Source organism: Molothrus ater, chromosome 11, assembly GCF_012460135.2.
Source record: "Molothrus ater isolate BHLD 08-10-18 breed brown headed cowbird chromosome 11, BPBGC_Mater_1.1, whole genome shotgun sequence".
Lineage (NCBI taxonomy): Eukaryota > Metazoa > Chordata > Aves > Passeriformes > Icteridae > Molothrus > Molothrus ater.
This window is the reverse complement of record NC_050488.2, coordinates 15,070,297-15,087,669: the sequence shown is the minus strand read 5'-3', so window position 1 is coordinate 15,087,669 and position 17,373 is coordinate 15,070,297. Positions and strand designations below refer to the sequence as shown.

Sequence of the window (17,373 nt, the reverse complement as noted above, 5' to 3'; positions counted from 1 at the left end):
TCACCCAGAGCAGTGCGGCGCCAGGGGCCGTTGGGTGGTGCCAGGGGCCGTTGGGTGGCGCCGAGGGCCATTGGGTGGCGCCGAGGGCCGTTGGGTGGTGCCAGGGGCCGTTGGGTGGCGCCGAGGGTGTTGGGTGGTGCCAGGGGCCGTTGGGTGGCACTGAGGGCCGTTGGGTGGTGCCAGGGGCCGTTGGGTGGTGCCGAGGGCCGTTGGGTGGTGCCGAGGGCCATTGGGTGGTGCCAGGGGCCGTTGGGTGGCACCGAGGGTGTTGGGTGGTGCCAGGGGCCGTTGGGTGGTGCCAAGGGCCGTTGGGTGGTGCCGTTGGGTGGCGCCAGGGGCCGTTGGGTGGCACCGAGGGTGTTGGGTGGCGCCGAGGGCCGTTGGGTGGTGCCGGGGGCCGTTGGGTGGCACCGAGGGTGTTGGGTGGTGCCAGGGGCCGTTGGGTGGTGCCAGGGGCCGTTGGGTGGCGCCGAGGGCCGCTGGGTGGTGCCGGGGGCCGTTGGGTGGTGCCGGGGGCCGTTGGGTGGTGCCGGGGGCCGTTGGGTGGTGCCAGGGGCCGTTGGGTGGCGCCGAGGGCCGTTGGGTGGTGCCAAGGGCTGTTGGGTGGCTCCCAGGCAGGCTGTGCTTTCCTGGGAAGCCTTTCCTGGGCTGCTCACGTAGCTCAGTCTGTGTTCATTGATGGAAATGCTCAGAGCCGACTCCACTGAATCTTTCAGAGGCTGCATCCCGTGGCGCTCTCTTACAGTGACTTCATTCTGCATTCACTTCAGTTCTGTAGGAGGGTTTTTCTCTTCCTACTACTTTTTTTTTCGGGTTTTTTTTGTTTTTTTTTTTTGTTTTATTTTTTAAGCCTACGTGGCAGTATCAGTGTTTCTTGCCCCTGTTGATAGCTTCATGCTGCTCCTTGCTGGAGCACAGAGTGCAGGGTGCCCCAGCACAGCAGGGCCTTTTGTGTGCAAGGCACAATGCCCTGCTCAGAGCAGCCTCTGCATTCACCTCTGGCTCTGCCTTGCTGGAAAGCTCTGCAGGGCTGAGCCTTTGCTCTGGGCACTTGGTTTGAGGTCACTGCCAAGCAGAGGCATTTGTGGGCGTAGCTTTAATGTTACAGCTTGATTGTCAGCCAGTTAACTCAGGGTCAACACTGATCTGGCCACAGAACTGGATAAAGTATTTAGCATGATACTAATCCAAGCTTCATTGGAAACAAGACCAGAGGATGTTGCATTGCTTTGTTCTTTGTCCACACACCTCCTGAGCTTTGTTGTGAAAACACAAAGTTTGTGTGTGTGGCTGTTAATCTATAGTTTTATCTTGGATATTTTTCATTTCAGTAGGAAAATATTCTGTATTTCTCCTCCCGGTGAGTTCCTTCTCTCTTGCTTCTCTACTGTCATTCTCAGAGACCACCTGACAGTCTCCATTTCCTTGTCTGTGGGTTCTTAAAAGTGAACAAGGAAAACAAAGCTGAAGCAAGAGCAGGGAGCTCATATCATCTCTTGAAAATGGCATAGGGGAAGAAAAGAGGTCTCCTGTAAGTCCATAACAGAGTAGGAGTGGTTAATCTCCAGCTTTTACTTAGTTGGGTTCATGATTAACTATGGCTACAAAGCACTGGGGCAGGCTCCACATCTGCCAGCACCCATCTGGATGAGACAAATTGTGTTTCATGTTTTGTGCCTGGCCAGTTCAAACGTGTTTTAGAGGTATCCAAGGCCAACAGTCATCAATACTGCTGCCCTTGCCTTTCCCTCTTTTATCCATCACATGCTCTTGTTGCTTGAGCAGCATGTTCTGTTGTATTTTTGCCTCAGGTGTCTCAGATTTTCTGCTCCTTAGGCTTATCTGGGGTGGGTATGGTTGCCACTTTCTCTGGAGAAATGTCATCGTTTGTCCACCATTATTTATCATATCTCTCAATAGCTATTTATATCCATATTTATCAATATCTATCATTATTTATCATTATGCTATAGGCTCTGTATGGACACAAATGATATCACATGATTTAAGAAGAGGAGCAGAACTTAAACCTCAGTATTTCGAGGAACAAAATAATAAAGCAGATCCTTCTTGAGGTAGAAAGATCTGATTTGTCTCTCCATGGCAGAGCAGGCTCCCTTTCCTGGGCTGCAGTCCTGGCTGTGTGGCCTCCCTGTCTCCCAGGTCAGGATTGTCCTGGGCTGCAAAGATGTCAGAGGGTGAAGGAATTTTCTTCTCCAGGAGCCTCAAGAAATTCAGGGCTGAAACTTGGAGGGCCCCAGAAGCTTGAAGGGGCCAAAAAGGGAGAGAGGCTGGGCTTGCTGCTGCATTTGCAATCATTGCTAGTCCAAATTCAATTGAGAGCAACAGAAGTGTGTTTGTCACAAATGTTCAAAATTTTCAGGCCTGGTGTATAAATAATGATATTATTTTCTTTTCAACCTCAATGCCTGAGCTCTGTGGGTTTTTCTGGCCCTTTTCAGCTGAAAGGCTATTTGTTTAAATTTAGTGTAGAAATATGAATCTCTATTAATGCACAGAAAATAAGGTGGAGCACCCTGTGAATACAGTAGATGAGGTGACATGCTCTTAGAAGAGTTTTACCAGGGATTTATGATCTGTTAAGTGCATTTCTGCAGCAGCAAATGCTGAATTACCACCTCAGTGCTGGTTCACTCACCCATGCAGATTGAGAGTGATACCAAAGGTGCCATGCCAAGAAGGCTCTTGCCTGCTCCTGATTCTGGACATGACCTGAAAGTTCTGAGTGTGAATACATCTCCTTCAGCTTCACAGCTTACACCTAAAATAACATTTTAAGAAGTTCTCTCAGTAATAAAGTAAGTTATTCATTCTCCAGACAGGAATTACTGGCTGCACTGAAGTGCTCACTGCTGATTCAGCAGCCAGGCTGCTCCATCCAAGTGGGGTTTTATTGCTGGGCAGGTAGCTCATCCTGGAACTTTGTGCAATTTTTATGCCATAGCCCTCCAGCTTATCATCATTTCCTTCCACTGGAAGTCTTTTGCAATGGATGAGGCTTTGTTGTTCAGAGAAGTTTCTAAAGCATAAAAATTGGGATGTATTTTATGTTTTACTTCAGGAGGTAGGCAAAGGGTGAGCAGTCATTTTGCTTTTGTTGTGGTGTGGACTTGTTAGAATAATCTGGCAGCATCTGGGCTCTGATCTGAGCAGTTCATCTGAGTGCAGTCTGGTTTTAGGAGGCTGGTACAAATTAAAGTAATATATTGGTTGGTCCTGGGTGTAGCATTTCCAGCAAAGATCCAGTCTGCACCCTCAGAGCAGCAGTTTTTGTCACCAGAGACTGTCCACATTGGAATGGGAGCAATCACTGACAATAACAGATGAGGTTTTTGAAGCATTTATGGGGAACATTTAAACATCTGGACTTTATGGTACTAGGATTGGTACCCAGCAATAAAAGTTCATTGGTGTTTTTTGTTTGTTTTTAAGAGGAAAAGAAAATGATAAAATGGAATTGGGATCAAATTAGGTGTTTGCTGAGCCATGTTAATTGTTAATCTGAACTCCCATGGCAATGTTTAAATATAATTTTAGAACACTGAACCATAAAAGGTTTTTAAGTTTACTTGTGTTAGGAAAATGTAGTAGCAATTAATTTACCAACATGTTATGTGTTTACAAGGTACCTTCATTTCATGGGTGGCTGGAAGACAGAACATGCTTAGATTGTATTGAGTTTAAGAAGCCACATGAATTCTCAAGGCTTTTAAATGGGTTTTCTCCTCATGATCTTATTTGAACCCTGGCCAACCATGATGAATATCTTCTTGCGTCTTTGACCTCGCAGGAGACATGAAATAACAAATGTAGGTACTGCACTTTATTTACTTATTTACTTAGCAGTTAAAACAAGAAAGCAAACAAAACCATGACATATTTCACCTCTCCTCCCCAGCACCCCTTTGACAAATGGCTGTTGAAACAGTGCCTAACTGTGACCTTAAAGCCACAGGCGTAATGAAACTGTGATCTGGCAGATGTGACAGACTCATCTTACATAAATCACTCTCTTTTGTCACTGCTGGCATATGGCCAATGAATCTTCTAATTATTGAATGGCTTTTATAGCCCCATTATTTATAATCACTTTTGGACAGCAGCTGGAAGACAAGGATGGGGCAGGATGAAACGATAGAACACAAACTATTCTCATTTCCATAACAACTGCTGGGATTAGGAGTATTTGATGATGATGTGGCTACCAGTCAGTGCAGTCTTGTTAAATGATAAAAATCTACTCAGACTTCTAAGATGGGCTGCTGCCTCCTGGACCTTACATGAAAATTATTCTATTAATTTGCCCAGAAATAGAATATTAATCTCTCCAAGCATTAACAGGATATATGTGTGAGTATCAGGGACACCTTTGCAACAGGGCTTGAGGAAAATTGATGGCAAGTATTAGTCAGAGACAGTGGTGATGCCCTGGCATTGCTGTTGGAAAAGTTTTAAGAACTGTCTCCTGTTTCCCAGGAGCCCTGTCCACACCCCACTTTATAGTAAGGATTTACAACAGATTGAAAAGTTGTGTTGAGTTACATTATTAATATTTTAACATTTCTTTTAAAAATAGGCTGTTGTTTTCAAGGGATTAATAGGTTTATAACCAGCTTAGTTAACACACTTCCTAGCTAAGGGGAGCTATTTTGGCTGTAATTATAGATGAGTTTGTGTTGAGTACCTTCTGCTGGGCAGAGCAGGAGCACAAGTGAAGTCCCCCAGCCTGCAGTGCCAATCATCTGACATTGCAAGTCCACTTGCTGCTCTAGAAAACACCAGCTGCAAGTTCTTTGCTTGTGTCTCTAAATGAGCAGGGTTTGGATTTTTTTGTTTGGCTTGGTTTTTGTAGGGTTCCCCCCCCTTATCTGCACTTGTATGTTTTGTAGCACAGCAATAAAACCCTGCAAACCATGATAATTTATTAGTTAAATACCTTCAGATAGAGATCTTCAGATGATAGACAGTATGTTACAGTCAGGGGTTTATGCTGCAAATCCAACATGTGCAATCTTTGTGTCTTTAAAAAATTGAATCCTTCCCTCTCAATGTAGACATCAGGGTGGTGAGAGAGAGTCTTAATCCAGATAACTCTATTGCACTTTTATCCCTTTAGTGAGGCCTTTAACCTTTCATTGCTTCATGGCCCTGTTGTTTTGAAATGGTCTTTGTCTGACCACAGAGAATCCCCCTGCTAAAGACACCTTTAAGCAGAGATCCTGACAGGAGAAGGGGGATTCTGCTGCAGTTCAGACATGGAAAATAGATTTTTCTAGTTCAGATGCTATCAGTCACTGTGAGTGTAGCAATTGGTTGCCTTCCTAAAGAAGGGTAAAGCAAAAAAATACATACTGGTGTAATCTGCTTAGAGGAGTGTAATATAGGTCAGGGACCAGTGTGTCCCAGGCCTGACCCTGACCCATCTTTGCACGAGCATCTACAGGCTCTGTCAGAGTGTGGCTGTTGATCAGGATTATCTGAGACCATCTCGAGCAAAAATGGGATCAAACAGCTGCAGTAATTAATAGAAACATAAACTCTCAAATGATAGTTTCCAAAGCAGGAGTTTAAAATACATCTTCAGCACACACATATTGCACAGTGCTGGCATGGACTATCCACCAGCTGGCAGGAAGGTGCTGGCAGCCCCACGATGTTCACACTCAGCTTTTTCCTGGGGAAAAATTCAGATTGTGCTTGGTCATTTCTGCAGTCTGCTTTCATTACTGGAGGGCAGTGGGGCAGGAGGCTCCCAGGTCTGTGCTGCTGCTGGGAGAGCCCTCCAAGAGGTGATGTTCTCACACAGCAAAGTCAGTGTTAGATGATCCCACGTGCAGCTTTCTTCCTGCAGAGGCTGGGAATTTTAGCACCAAGTGTCACAGCACAGTTCAAAGCAAAGCTTCCCTGGGGACTTTATATCAGGTAACTGTTGGAGGACAAATGTGTGACAGAATTGTGGGTTTGGGAGCAATGTGTTTAGAATAAGTCAATATTTTTCATTAATCACAAACCCATCTAAGTTACACATTGAGCTACAAAAACCTGGCAGTTCATTCTTTCTCAGAAAACCATATGTCAGTAATTTTATTTATTTATTTATTTTTTTCCTATGAGAGATGCTTCCCCTTTGGGTTTCTTTTTTGCTACTGAAATGGTGTTACCATGTAATGGTTGGGGAGGGTGATAGACATACTCTACAGTATAATAATTAAGAAGAATAGATTAAACCAGCCATTTTGCTCTGTGTTTCATTCCAAGGATTCAGATAATAAGATGGAAGTATCTCAGGTTTGGATTAGTACTGTGAGGAGTGAAGCAGTGAAAAGTTGCCCCATTAAAAAAGGGCATTGATTTTGTTCAGCAAAGAAAAAAGGGAAACTGTTGCAACAGCACCAAAAAATATTTTAACATCTTACTTGTGAACTATAAATTTTGGTGAGTTTTTCATTTTTTGTGTGTGTCTGATGATCTAAGCTACATGTATCAGCCTAATTTTCATTACAGAAATAACAAGGTGATTTTTCTGTGTACAAATAAACAATTTCCATCATATCCTGACCAGCACAAAGGAAGAATAGAGCACTGGGTCTTCAGACCTGTATCCTCTGCTTTGGAAACTGCTGTTCCTGGGTTGCATCTCCTGTCCCTCCACTGTTATCACTGTTGGATCTTTTTACATCCTTTTAGCAGAGAAGAGAAGAAGGAATCTCAAAAGAGTAAATGTAAGATTAGGTCTCCATGAGAGCAGGGGAGTATTTTGAAGGCCAATATATACTTCTGGTTGACACAACTCTTCTCTAAAGGAAGTATTTTCTTGAGCACAATGACATGGATTTAAATTTTAGAAAGGGGAGGATTTTTGCATAAAATGAGGTGGTTCTGGGCACCTGCCTATCTTTTGGTGGCTGGTGCATGGACAGAAGCCATCAGAGGTGAGGTTTGGTCTCAGAGGGAGTTTGCACAAGGCAGCGATGCCCCTGTGGAGCAAAATGAATTCTGCTGCTAAGATTTGCACAGAGGAGGTTGCTGAAATGTCACTGGCATATTTTTCAGGCTCTCAGAGATTACAGGTGCGTACATTTTGGACTAAGGGTACAGCAGTGTTTATTTAGTAGGTTCTAGTGCTGCACACAAGTTTATAAAGCCAGTGTTGAGCCCATGCCGTCTCAGCTCAGGGGAGATTTTTTGAAGAGATCAGAGCAGAGAGAAGCATTTCAAATGGTAAAAAAACCCAACATGTTCTGTGCTGGATCCCTTTGGCAGCTTCCCACATAGAGTCAGTTTCTGTGTTAGCTCATTTTCTTCTGCCATGCAGTGGAGGGAGTTCCTGAACCTGCCTGTGCCCACAGCTTGTGGCCTCAGCGACTGCTGAGCTGAGAACATCAGAGCTGCAAGAAGCCTTCATTTCTGTCAAGACTTTCCTGGAATTTAGGAACAGGAAGCTTTTTGGGGGCTGGGTTTCTTTTTGCCTCTTTTTTTTTTTTTTTTCTCCTTCTTCTTCCTTCTCTTCTAAAATAAAAATGTAATAGAAATAAGCATCACTCTGAGCCCCCAGAGGGGACACTTATGTGAGTGTAAGTGTTGCTGCAGCCCCTGTTTTTGCAAGTGCCTTTTTAACTAGTGCTTCAGTGACTCAGCTGGGAAATCCCAGCTCCTGCATAAACCAAATAACCAAACTTTCCAGCAGGGCCATAATAGACTGAGATGCTAGATGGAATGGGCGCAGAGGGAAGCTAAAAGCAGGATATCATCATTAAATTGCATATATTCTGTGGTCAAACAAGGCCTAGCTCAGCAGAGCTTTTTCACCTCAAGACATTATTGTTACATAAATCATTGAATCAGGGATCACACAGTATTTTGGAAGAAAGTTTACTTATGTGATACATGCAGTTCTGTGCATTAATTTGTTCCCTGGAATAAGCCCTTGCATTATGCCCAAACAGTTTGTCATATTTGTCCTTTTTCGCTATGAAAATCTACCTTGCCTTACTCTCTCTTGTGCAAAGAAATATATGGACTGTTTAGTTTAAGATAAAGAACTACTTTATTATTTCAGCAGAGGCTCTTTTTTGTGCCCAGTCTCCCTCTGGAGTCAAAACAACGTGGTATGAAATCAAACATCTGGAGTTTGGAAAGTCAGCTCTGATACTGAAAAACTGTAGCCCACAGGTCCACCAAACCCTCCAAGTGCCTCCTATGTGGGAAACAAATTTCATGGCGCAATAACTGGAGACCATTTGTTAGAAAATGGGTTGATAATTCGCTCTGGGAGTGAGGGGTGTTGCTCAGGAAAGTGTTTTGAGCCAATTATATCTCCCATAATTTCAGTTTTGTTGTTTCATTTCTGCAATGAGCATCTTGGTCTTTAAAAATTTCCTTTTGTTAATAGCTAGGCCTGCTGCCTGAGCCTTCTTTTCTTCAATAAGAGATTTAATTAAAAGAAAAAGCTGTCAGGAGGATCTAAATACAAGTCACAAAATTATTTTAAAGATTTGACGTAGTACTTCAGATTGTGGGCTTTTTTTGTGTTTAGTTTTGTTTTTAAACCAACATTTCTGGTAAAATGCTGCAGGGCTGCAGTGGTTTCATCCTGCCCACAGTCATGTAACAGTCTGCTCTCTTTCTTATTTCACCATTTGCCTGGTGCTGCTTCTGCCTCCCAGACCCAGTGTCCGACTGCACTCCATTGCAGTATTATTATTTTTTATTTGCTCTGCAGTGATTCCTAGAGGCTCCAGCCAGGAATCTGCAACTCTGAGGCTGCATTCAGTATATTGACAGTGTATATCCAGAGGTATTGACATGATCCCTGCATTACATATCCACAATCAAAAAAATCATAATGCAAGTGATAAAACAGCTGCAGTGGTTCAGCCCAAGGTCCATGTAGTCCAGCATTTTGGCTCCAGCTGGGACCATAAATAAGATGCCTGGCAAAGGGAAGGAGAAGGGCAAGATACTTGATATTCCCCACTTCTTTCCTGGGTCTCCCAACCACCAGCCATTAATGTTAAGCCTGAGGGATTTCCTTTTCCCTCTTCCTTTCCAGGCCAGGTTGGATGGGGCATTGAGTGACCTGGCCCACTGGAAGATGTCCCTGCCCTTGGCAGGGGTGTGGGAACAAGGTGATATTTAAGGTCCTTCCAACCCAAACCATTCTGTGATTCCGCAGCCCCCAATGCTTCTGTCCTACAAGTGCTTTTCCATCTCCCCTTGAATCTCCTGAATCAGCTCCTTGCCCCCACAGTGCTCTCCAGGGAGGGTGCACAGCCTGGGGACTCTTGTCCCTGATGATTCTGAACCAGGATCCTGCTTAGTTTTCCTTGGTGTCTCCCAGTCCTGGTGTTGGGAGAGGCAAGCAGCGCCCTGTCCCTGGGTGGCTTCAGGACATGTGGGGAAGGATGTCCACCACAAGCTGCAGCATCCCTCTCTTGGTCCTTGTGTGGCAGCTGCTCCAGGCTTTGATCACCCTGGTTGCATTTCTCAGAAGATTTTCCAGTGTTTTTTTCCTTTTCATTTTAGAACAGAAGAGTTTCAATCCCTGTTTCTGCTCTTCAGTCAAATTAATGTCAGTGTTATTCCAAACTTAGAAATATTTTTGGGAAAAGACTTCATTAGGTTTCTGTAGTTCATATGTTCTGTTACAAAAAAGGGTTTGGTATTCAGCAACTGGGACTGTTCATTAGCAGCTACCTTTATTTTCTTTATTTTCTTTTTTGTAAATTTTTTTTTACTTTTGTTTTCAACTCAGTTATCATGTTTCACACTTCTGAAGGTATTTAAGCCTGAACAGGGAAATAAAGAGATTTAGGTGAAAAGCATTGGATATTGTTTTTTTGTTTTAAGGACTTTGGGTGCTCTTAACTTGTTAAATCAATACTTTTCTAACTCCTGCTGTGTGTTGGGATGGATACCAGGGGAAAGTATAGCACTTGTTTGATTTTATTCCATGTTCAGCTTTATTAGTAGCTTCAATGGGAGCAGCTTTTGCCTTCTGTCTCTCCACCCCACTCACCCTCCAGAGACTTGCAAAAGCAATACTCTTATTATTTTTCTTCTTTTTCCTGTCATCTGTCTGTCTCCATTTGCTCAGACAAATAAGTGATAAACAGGAATGATGATCTGTTTAACACCACAGGAAGAATGTGGCATTATGAGACAAGAGAGACCTCTTGTTTACAGCAAGTTATTTTTGGTAATTAGCCATTTGTAGAGGAAGATGAGCCTCTGCCCATAAAGTCAGCATGCCATAATTTAGGGGGCTCTGAATGAAAATCTACCATTTGCCTCAATTGGAAATGGTAATTGTGTGCATTTAGAAATGAATAAATGGCTGTTGCATTTAGAAATAAATAAATAATGGACTTTTTTCCTTGCAGGAAGCAGACTGAACAAGGATCTGAGGCATTATCTCAACCAGAGGTTTCAGAAGGGGTCACCAGACCACGACCTGCAGCAGACCATCCGAGACAACCTTTATCGCCACGCTGTGCCTTGTAAGTTGTCACCCTGGTTTTTTAAGTTTTTCTACGCCTTCTGATGTTTATATTCTTGTACTTTCTCACACACTTTATGTAAATAACTTATTGGTTTGCATTCTTTTGTGGAGGAGGAGAAATTCGATGGACTGTTGGTTTGTCCAGTGTCATTGGAGAGTTGGCACTCTCACCGTCCAATCCACTGTCTCTTTTGGAAATCTGTAAATGTTGGGGTCAGAAAATAGAAGTGCTCTTTTTACCTTGGGAGAGCTATGTGTGCTCATCATGTTATTTTGTGTCCCATAGTAACAGTAAGAGACAGACCTTGCCCTGCTGCACTTCCTGGGGAAGAATATTGTGGGAATCTTTAAAATCAGAGGGTTTTGGGAAAGCTGCAAAAGGCAGGCTTCAGAGACAGCAGAGCTGTGATTAGAGCTAAGCAGTAGCCATGAGATAGGTCAGCAGAAAAATTGTGTAAGAAGTAGAAAAGTAAGGACAAATAGAACAATGGTCTGTGTATTAGCGCTTGTCTAGAATAACTCCCTAAGCTGCAGAAAAGTTTATCTAGCAAGATATTAGGAAGTTCTAGGCTTAATAATGGTGCTCTGTGCATTGTGTTTTAAGGCTTACAAGAAGGTATTGTATTTGAATTAAGCAACCATTGTTTTAACCAAAGGTATTTGTGATTATTGGCTAGAACTACTGTCAATGTGCTTTTGCTTTGTGTGATTGGTCAAAAAACTTATAAAGTAAGGTGTAGCATTAAGTTCTTGGTCTGCTGCCTGGGATGTGAGCTGATGGCATCTTCCCATTGTCATAACCATGTAATGAGACTGATGCTGGAAAACAAAACAGCCCAAGGCACGTTCCACAGCAGCCGCATCCCGTTTGTGATTTGTGCACAGCCCCCGGCCGGCGATAGAATTCCATCTTCATTTTTGGGGCTGCCTTCCTGTGGGGGAGATTGTTTGCAGTTTGGGCAGGCTTCCATGTGTGACAGCAGATAGGGTTGAAAAGGAAAATGATTCATCTCTGAATGAGGCTTTTTTGATTACCTTTTTGGAGCAGTTGATGGTGTGGTGCAAGCCTTGTGATGCCTGCTTTGAGAAAAGCCCTAAAAAAAACTGCCATGAAGTGATTGCTTGGCTTAGAAAGAGTCTATATTAATATCAGAATGGTGAACGTTGCTTATTGGTTTAAAACCTATGAATATAAAAGAGGCTTCTATTTTTATTTCCTGAGCAGAACTTTATTTCTGATGCTTGTTTAACTTGTAGAATTGAACAGCATTTTATGGCTGGGTGCCATTGTTGAAGGCATCTGCCACTGTTGGAAGGTCATCCTTGATTCATGTAGGAGATAAGGAACAAGAGTTAGCAAAGCTGAGAAAGAAATGCTCATTTTCACTCAAAAAAACCAAATAATAAAAACCCCCACCCAATACACAACAACAAAACCTGAAACAAAAACCAAAAAAACCCCAACCAAAAAAAAAACCAGACCAAAAACCCCAAACAATCAAAACAAAACCCAAAAAACCTCCAACAAACCAATTGAAAAAAAAAAAAAACCAAGAAAAACTAAGAACTCTGGATCATGGTAATCCTTAGAAGGTCAGAATAATTACTAAAACAAGATTGTCCTTGGCATTTTGGGAAGACATACAAAGAGTGGAGAGTGATCCTACTTTGTTGCACCTCTGTTTGACATTCTCCAGGTGGCAGGGGACACTTCTAAGGAAGAGCTTTTTTTCCTTAATTTGGCTGAGCTGTGGAAATAATGATATGCCCTTTAGATCAAGCTGGAATAAGTAAACATCTTAGTTATAGGATACCGAGATAAGCAGCAAAATAATTTGAAGATTTCTGTCTCGTTGTGAATCAGAGATTGTTTATCCTGGTAGACTTATATAAATATTGAATAATTATGTTGCAATTCAAAAATCAGTATTTGCCAACAAATATCACATAGTGGTACACACAGTAGTAGTCATTTTCAGTCTAAGTGTTGCATGCAGGAGGGCTGTGTAAGACCAGTTAAAATTGAGTGGTAACACTGACAAATGTTGATTCTTCAAATGGCAGATGCTGTTATAACACCATGGAGTTTATGCTCATTTTATCAGTGAAAAGCACGAAACAAATTATGTTTAAACAACATAAAAGGACATAAAGAATAAATATGGATTACTGTTTACTATTGAACACTTCCATTTGCCGTTCTGTCAACGTGAAATATGATTATTTTTCTATCACCTAACTTGGCAGACTGCAGATTTTTAGGGCATACTGCAAAAAGTGCCTTCCAGGAGAGCACGTGCAGTGTTAGGCTTGGGAGATGCAGTGTTGTGATACTAATGCCCTTCTGCCTATGTGTGATATTTCATTTCCTAAAACAGCAAATAAAGCAAATGAGTGTGAGTTCTGGGGAAACATTTTGCACGTTACCAAGGTTACATTTTGAAATGCTTTCCATTGATTCCTTTATCTGATTTATTGAACTTGATGGTGAGCTAAGCTGCTTGGTCTTGCTTTTGATTTAAAATTAAGAGCAGTAAAAGTGATTCCTGCCTTTTCAAAATTGCTGGGGGAGATGTGGGTTGCTGATGTATTAATAAGAGTATCAGTACTTATGTTTCACTTATGAAACAAGTGGGAAACCTGAGAAGTGGTGTTAGTTATTGTTTGTGTCCATACTTTCTAAATTGTTGGGCAGGTAGCATTTAATCTTTGCTTCATTTACTGTAGGGATAGCATTAATGGTGGCTTTTAAGAATGATGCTAATATTCCTATGTGGCTTGGAATGAGACTGCTGCCTGGTGGGTTGGGATGCTTTACAGATCTGGAGATTAATCTGGCTGTATGCTCATATTTTTATTCCTTGGTACACGTGACCAGTAAATCCAGAGTCCTGGACCAATCTCCAGTGCTAATGGATTATGAAGCCTTGTATTTTGAAAATGGAATTCCCTGATGCTTATATGGTAAACACAAACAAGAGCACAAGGTCACTTGGACTGAGCATGCTTGGCCTGATGGCTGCTTTTTATTGCTTTTTATTACTAATATAAGGGCTAAATGAAGTGATAATTAGTAAATGGAAAATGGAAAAAGGTGCTGTTAACCCGTTCTTACCCAGAAATTCTGGTGAGAATTTCTTGTGATGCAGCCTGGATTGGTTTGGTGCAGGTGGTGAGAAGATCCCAAATGTTCCTGTTTCCCATACAACCCTGAGCCCATCTTGGCTCTGAACTGAGTGAACTTGTGCCAGCTTTTAGGGATCAAATACTAAGACAGAGGTCAAGCAGAAGGGAGGAAAGATGTAGGATGTTTGGCTCAACCTCATTATTTTGTTAATGACACGCTGCTTAAGCATAATTTAGATTTTTTTTCTTTAGGAGAGTTGATTAAGATTTTGATTTATTTTCTGGTGAACCCATGAGGATGAGTGGGATGATGTCAGCTCCCAGGGACCATATGAACATTTGCCTCAGGATGGTTTTCTGAGAGATCAGAGGATTTGATCCCTAAATGTGTGAATGATCATAAACAAATGAGACCTTTAAATGGACCCAAAGGTGAAGTATTGTTGACATAAGCTGGCAAACCACACACACACTTCTGCAAACCAAATTCTTCCCCTGCTCCTCAGTGCCATCTGCCCCTCCAGCACACTTCCCCCAAGTCCTCATCCCCTCAGCTCCCAGCTCCCCACTGAGCTGATTTCTTCCTGCAATGCTCTGTAGTAAACAACAGCTGTGACAAGATTCCAGGTGGCCTCCAAGTTTGGTTGTTGTGAGTCTCGAGTGCTCTGCTGTTCCTATCACACCAAACCCACGGGTTTATTTACAGACCCAAGGCATTCTCCTCTGAGTTTACAACTTGAGCAGCAGCATGAGCTAGGACAAGGAGAGAGTAAGGAAGAGAGGCAGGGCACCTATTTGTATATTTGGATGGGGTATAAGAGGTTATAAAGCCATGCTACAATGGACAAATCTTTGGAAGAGTTAGTGTAGTTCAGCTTTTACTTCACATGAACCACCACTGGGCTGCCACTTCCTTGACTTTTGTCCTGAGGCCTTCATTTAATTGTAAACTTCACCCAAGCCTTTACTTTGGAATATTTTGTCTTTTGCTTAAGAAAAATCAGGATTTTAAAACTTGAGCAAAGTTATTCTCATAGATGTTCAGACGAGTTGCTGTTTTCATTCCTAGCATGTAGCTTCCATTGTCAAAATTAGACAAAAATCCATCAATACATCATCCAGATTAGTGTTATGTTGGTCCAGTCTCTAACTATCCCTTTTCCTTCTTTTGTTTTGAAGGTACCACATTTTTCCTGTGTTTTGATGTGCTAGTGAAGATGACCAGAAATAATGCTCTGCTTTGGGGTAGTTAATGGCTCCATTGAGCTTGGGCTATACTGTGAGATGGCAACAATTCCACAATTACCCCTTGGCCATGCCTCTACCAGAGGTGCTTTGACTGATGCAAAGACCTGGTCCTCACCTTACTTCTAGAGTGGATTTCACTTACTCCAGCTCAATTTTGCCAGCCCAAACACTTGGGATCGAGAGGGAAGGTTTATCAACTGTGTGAGGCATCTTGCTGGGGCACCCTGTGCCACATTTGAGTCCATCTGTGCTCACAGAAGTTGGTGTGATTTGGGGGAGACTGGGGGTCAGTGATGCAGTGTGGTGACATTCTGTCTTTAGCTTTCAGAGTGTTTCTAGGAGCAGGACTTTGCCAAACAGGATTGTTGTATGTGAAGATTCACCTAGTGGAATTTGTGATTAGTTGGAAGTTCATGTAAAAGTATATCCATTAAATAGATGTTTCCAAACTGCCCTTCAGGGGATAGCTATGCAAGAGTGTTTATTGAGAAAGATTTGTGATGGGTACTAATACAGCAGCCTGTCCAAACCACTGTTCACAGAAGGCTGAACACACAGGATTGTCTTCCTCTTTTTGAGGTGATGGCAGAGGGTATCTGTTTAATATAAACATGCAGTACTGGCCATTTGTCCTAGTTTGTTATACTCAACAACCTGGCAGCTGTTTTCTTTTGAAAGTGCATCAAGAGGAATCAGAAAGATGATACTTCCATAAAAGCTTATCTCAGCATGTTGTTTGATTTTTTTTTTTTTCCCATTTACTTGATTCTCCACTGGTTTCAGTCCTGTGTGACATGCAGGGGCAGCTGTGGTGGGTCTGGTGTCTGTACCTTTACTTGACAAAGCAGTATATCTGGTGCAGACTGACTGAAATAACAGCTAATCCTATTTCAGTGCTGTGCAATTCCTTTCCTTGCCAGGCTGCAGCCTTCAGAGGCAAAGCTCTGGAAGGTGCAAGGTCTTTTTGATGGTAGATGAAAAAGCAACAGTGGCTAGCCTAGAGTTAAGTCAGACAAGACACTATATGGCATTCTTCTTTTATTTTTCCCTTTTCTTCACAAAATTGGCTTTTAAAATGTCAGGAGGTCATCATTCAACAGTTGATTGACTTCCCCAAAACAAGTACATGTCCTGGGATTAATTGACTGGAGATCTGAATGTTAGAGATTTACCACTTTCATTCCTGCTGTCTGTTCTCTCACCTTCCCAGAGTTTGATCTGTTCCTGTCCTCAATTACAGCACAGTAGCCCCAGCTGCTGTGGTTGGTTTTATAGAGGAACATGGAGTAAAATGGAAAGAAATGGATAAAAATCAATAGTTGTAAGTGTGGAGTGACCTGTGAGGAGGCTCAGAAAAAGCCAACAACAACACTCAGGCACCTGACTGGTCTGAGCTCTCACATTTCAGTGGGAAGTTTGAGAGTAAGTTTCTCTATTCCAGGTGATCTTCTGGTGCAAAGGAGAAGTCTCCTTTCAAAGCAAAACGAATAATATTGAACAACAGAACTTCACAGTTTTGATAGGACAAACTTTAGTAAATGATTGTAGACTGCACATTGAAGCTTATTCTCTGAATTCAAGATTTTCATGGATAATTGAACTTGCAAAGGGCAGTTTATAAGCAGTTCTGTGCATACCTGCCATCATCTGCAGGTAATGGAGGACTGGAGGGACTAAATGGTCTGGGGTGTGATGAAACTCCTGTCAAATGTGCAGACTCAGGTGATTTCCCAGGATAGTTTTTAAAGTCCTGTAGCTCTGGGTTCCCCAGTAAGTATTTCTGAACTTCAGAATGAATTGATAAAGGGGATATGCAAACCAGCTCACAGAAGGCTCTTTTCATTAGAATAGAGAGCATAAAAGTCTATCAGTATACTGGGAAAAATTGCTGAAGTGAGGCATGAAGACCTTTATGTTACAAATGAATGTGGTTTTACATGTGTGGATATTTGAGTTACAATTTCAAAGTTATTTTTAGTTACTAATTTTTATTAAGGATAAACAGAATCACAGACAGTGCACATTAGTTTTATTCCCAGGCAATAAATCATCAGTTTGTGTACACAAATGTTTTTGAATTCTCAAAAGCTTTCCAGACCTGCAGCTGTATTTATTATCCAAGGACCTTTTGTTGCAGTTCCCTTCCTAGAGGTGTAACTCTGCTTTTGTAATGAGAAATAATTGCAGGGTCCATGAAAAATTCATTTGAAGGCCCACACTGATAAGGTGAGGAGCAGCAGACTTTTTTCTATCACATAAAAATAATTAATTTTTACAAGATTTATGTTAGGAAAAAGGTTTTAATTACTTTTAAAATAGTGCCATTATCACTGGGTTGCAGCATATGGATACCAGCAGTATGTAAAAATAATTTTTCTTAAGAATATTTGCTTGTGAGTTAATCTATCTGTATAATATGAGGTATATTTCTATGCCAGCTAGTGTACACACATTTGCTTTTTCCTGTTTGCAGCTGG

At 42.2% G+C, this 17,373-nt stretch overlaps 1 protein-coding gene across 1 annotated transcript in view; it reads left to right on the top strand.

Moving 5' to 3' along the window:
• MAGI1 (membrane associated guanylate kinase, WW and PDZ domain containing 1) overlaps positions 1-17,373 on the top strand; it is a 334,826-nt gene that overhangs the window by 155,712 nt on the left and 161,741 nt on the right. The window contains 1 exon segment of the mRNA XM_054516093.1: positions 10,404-10,520. Within this exon segment, the coding sequence (XP_054372068.1) occupies positions 10,404-10,520 (117 nt within the window).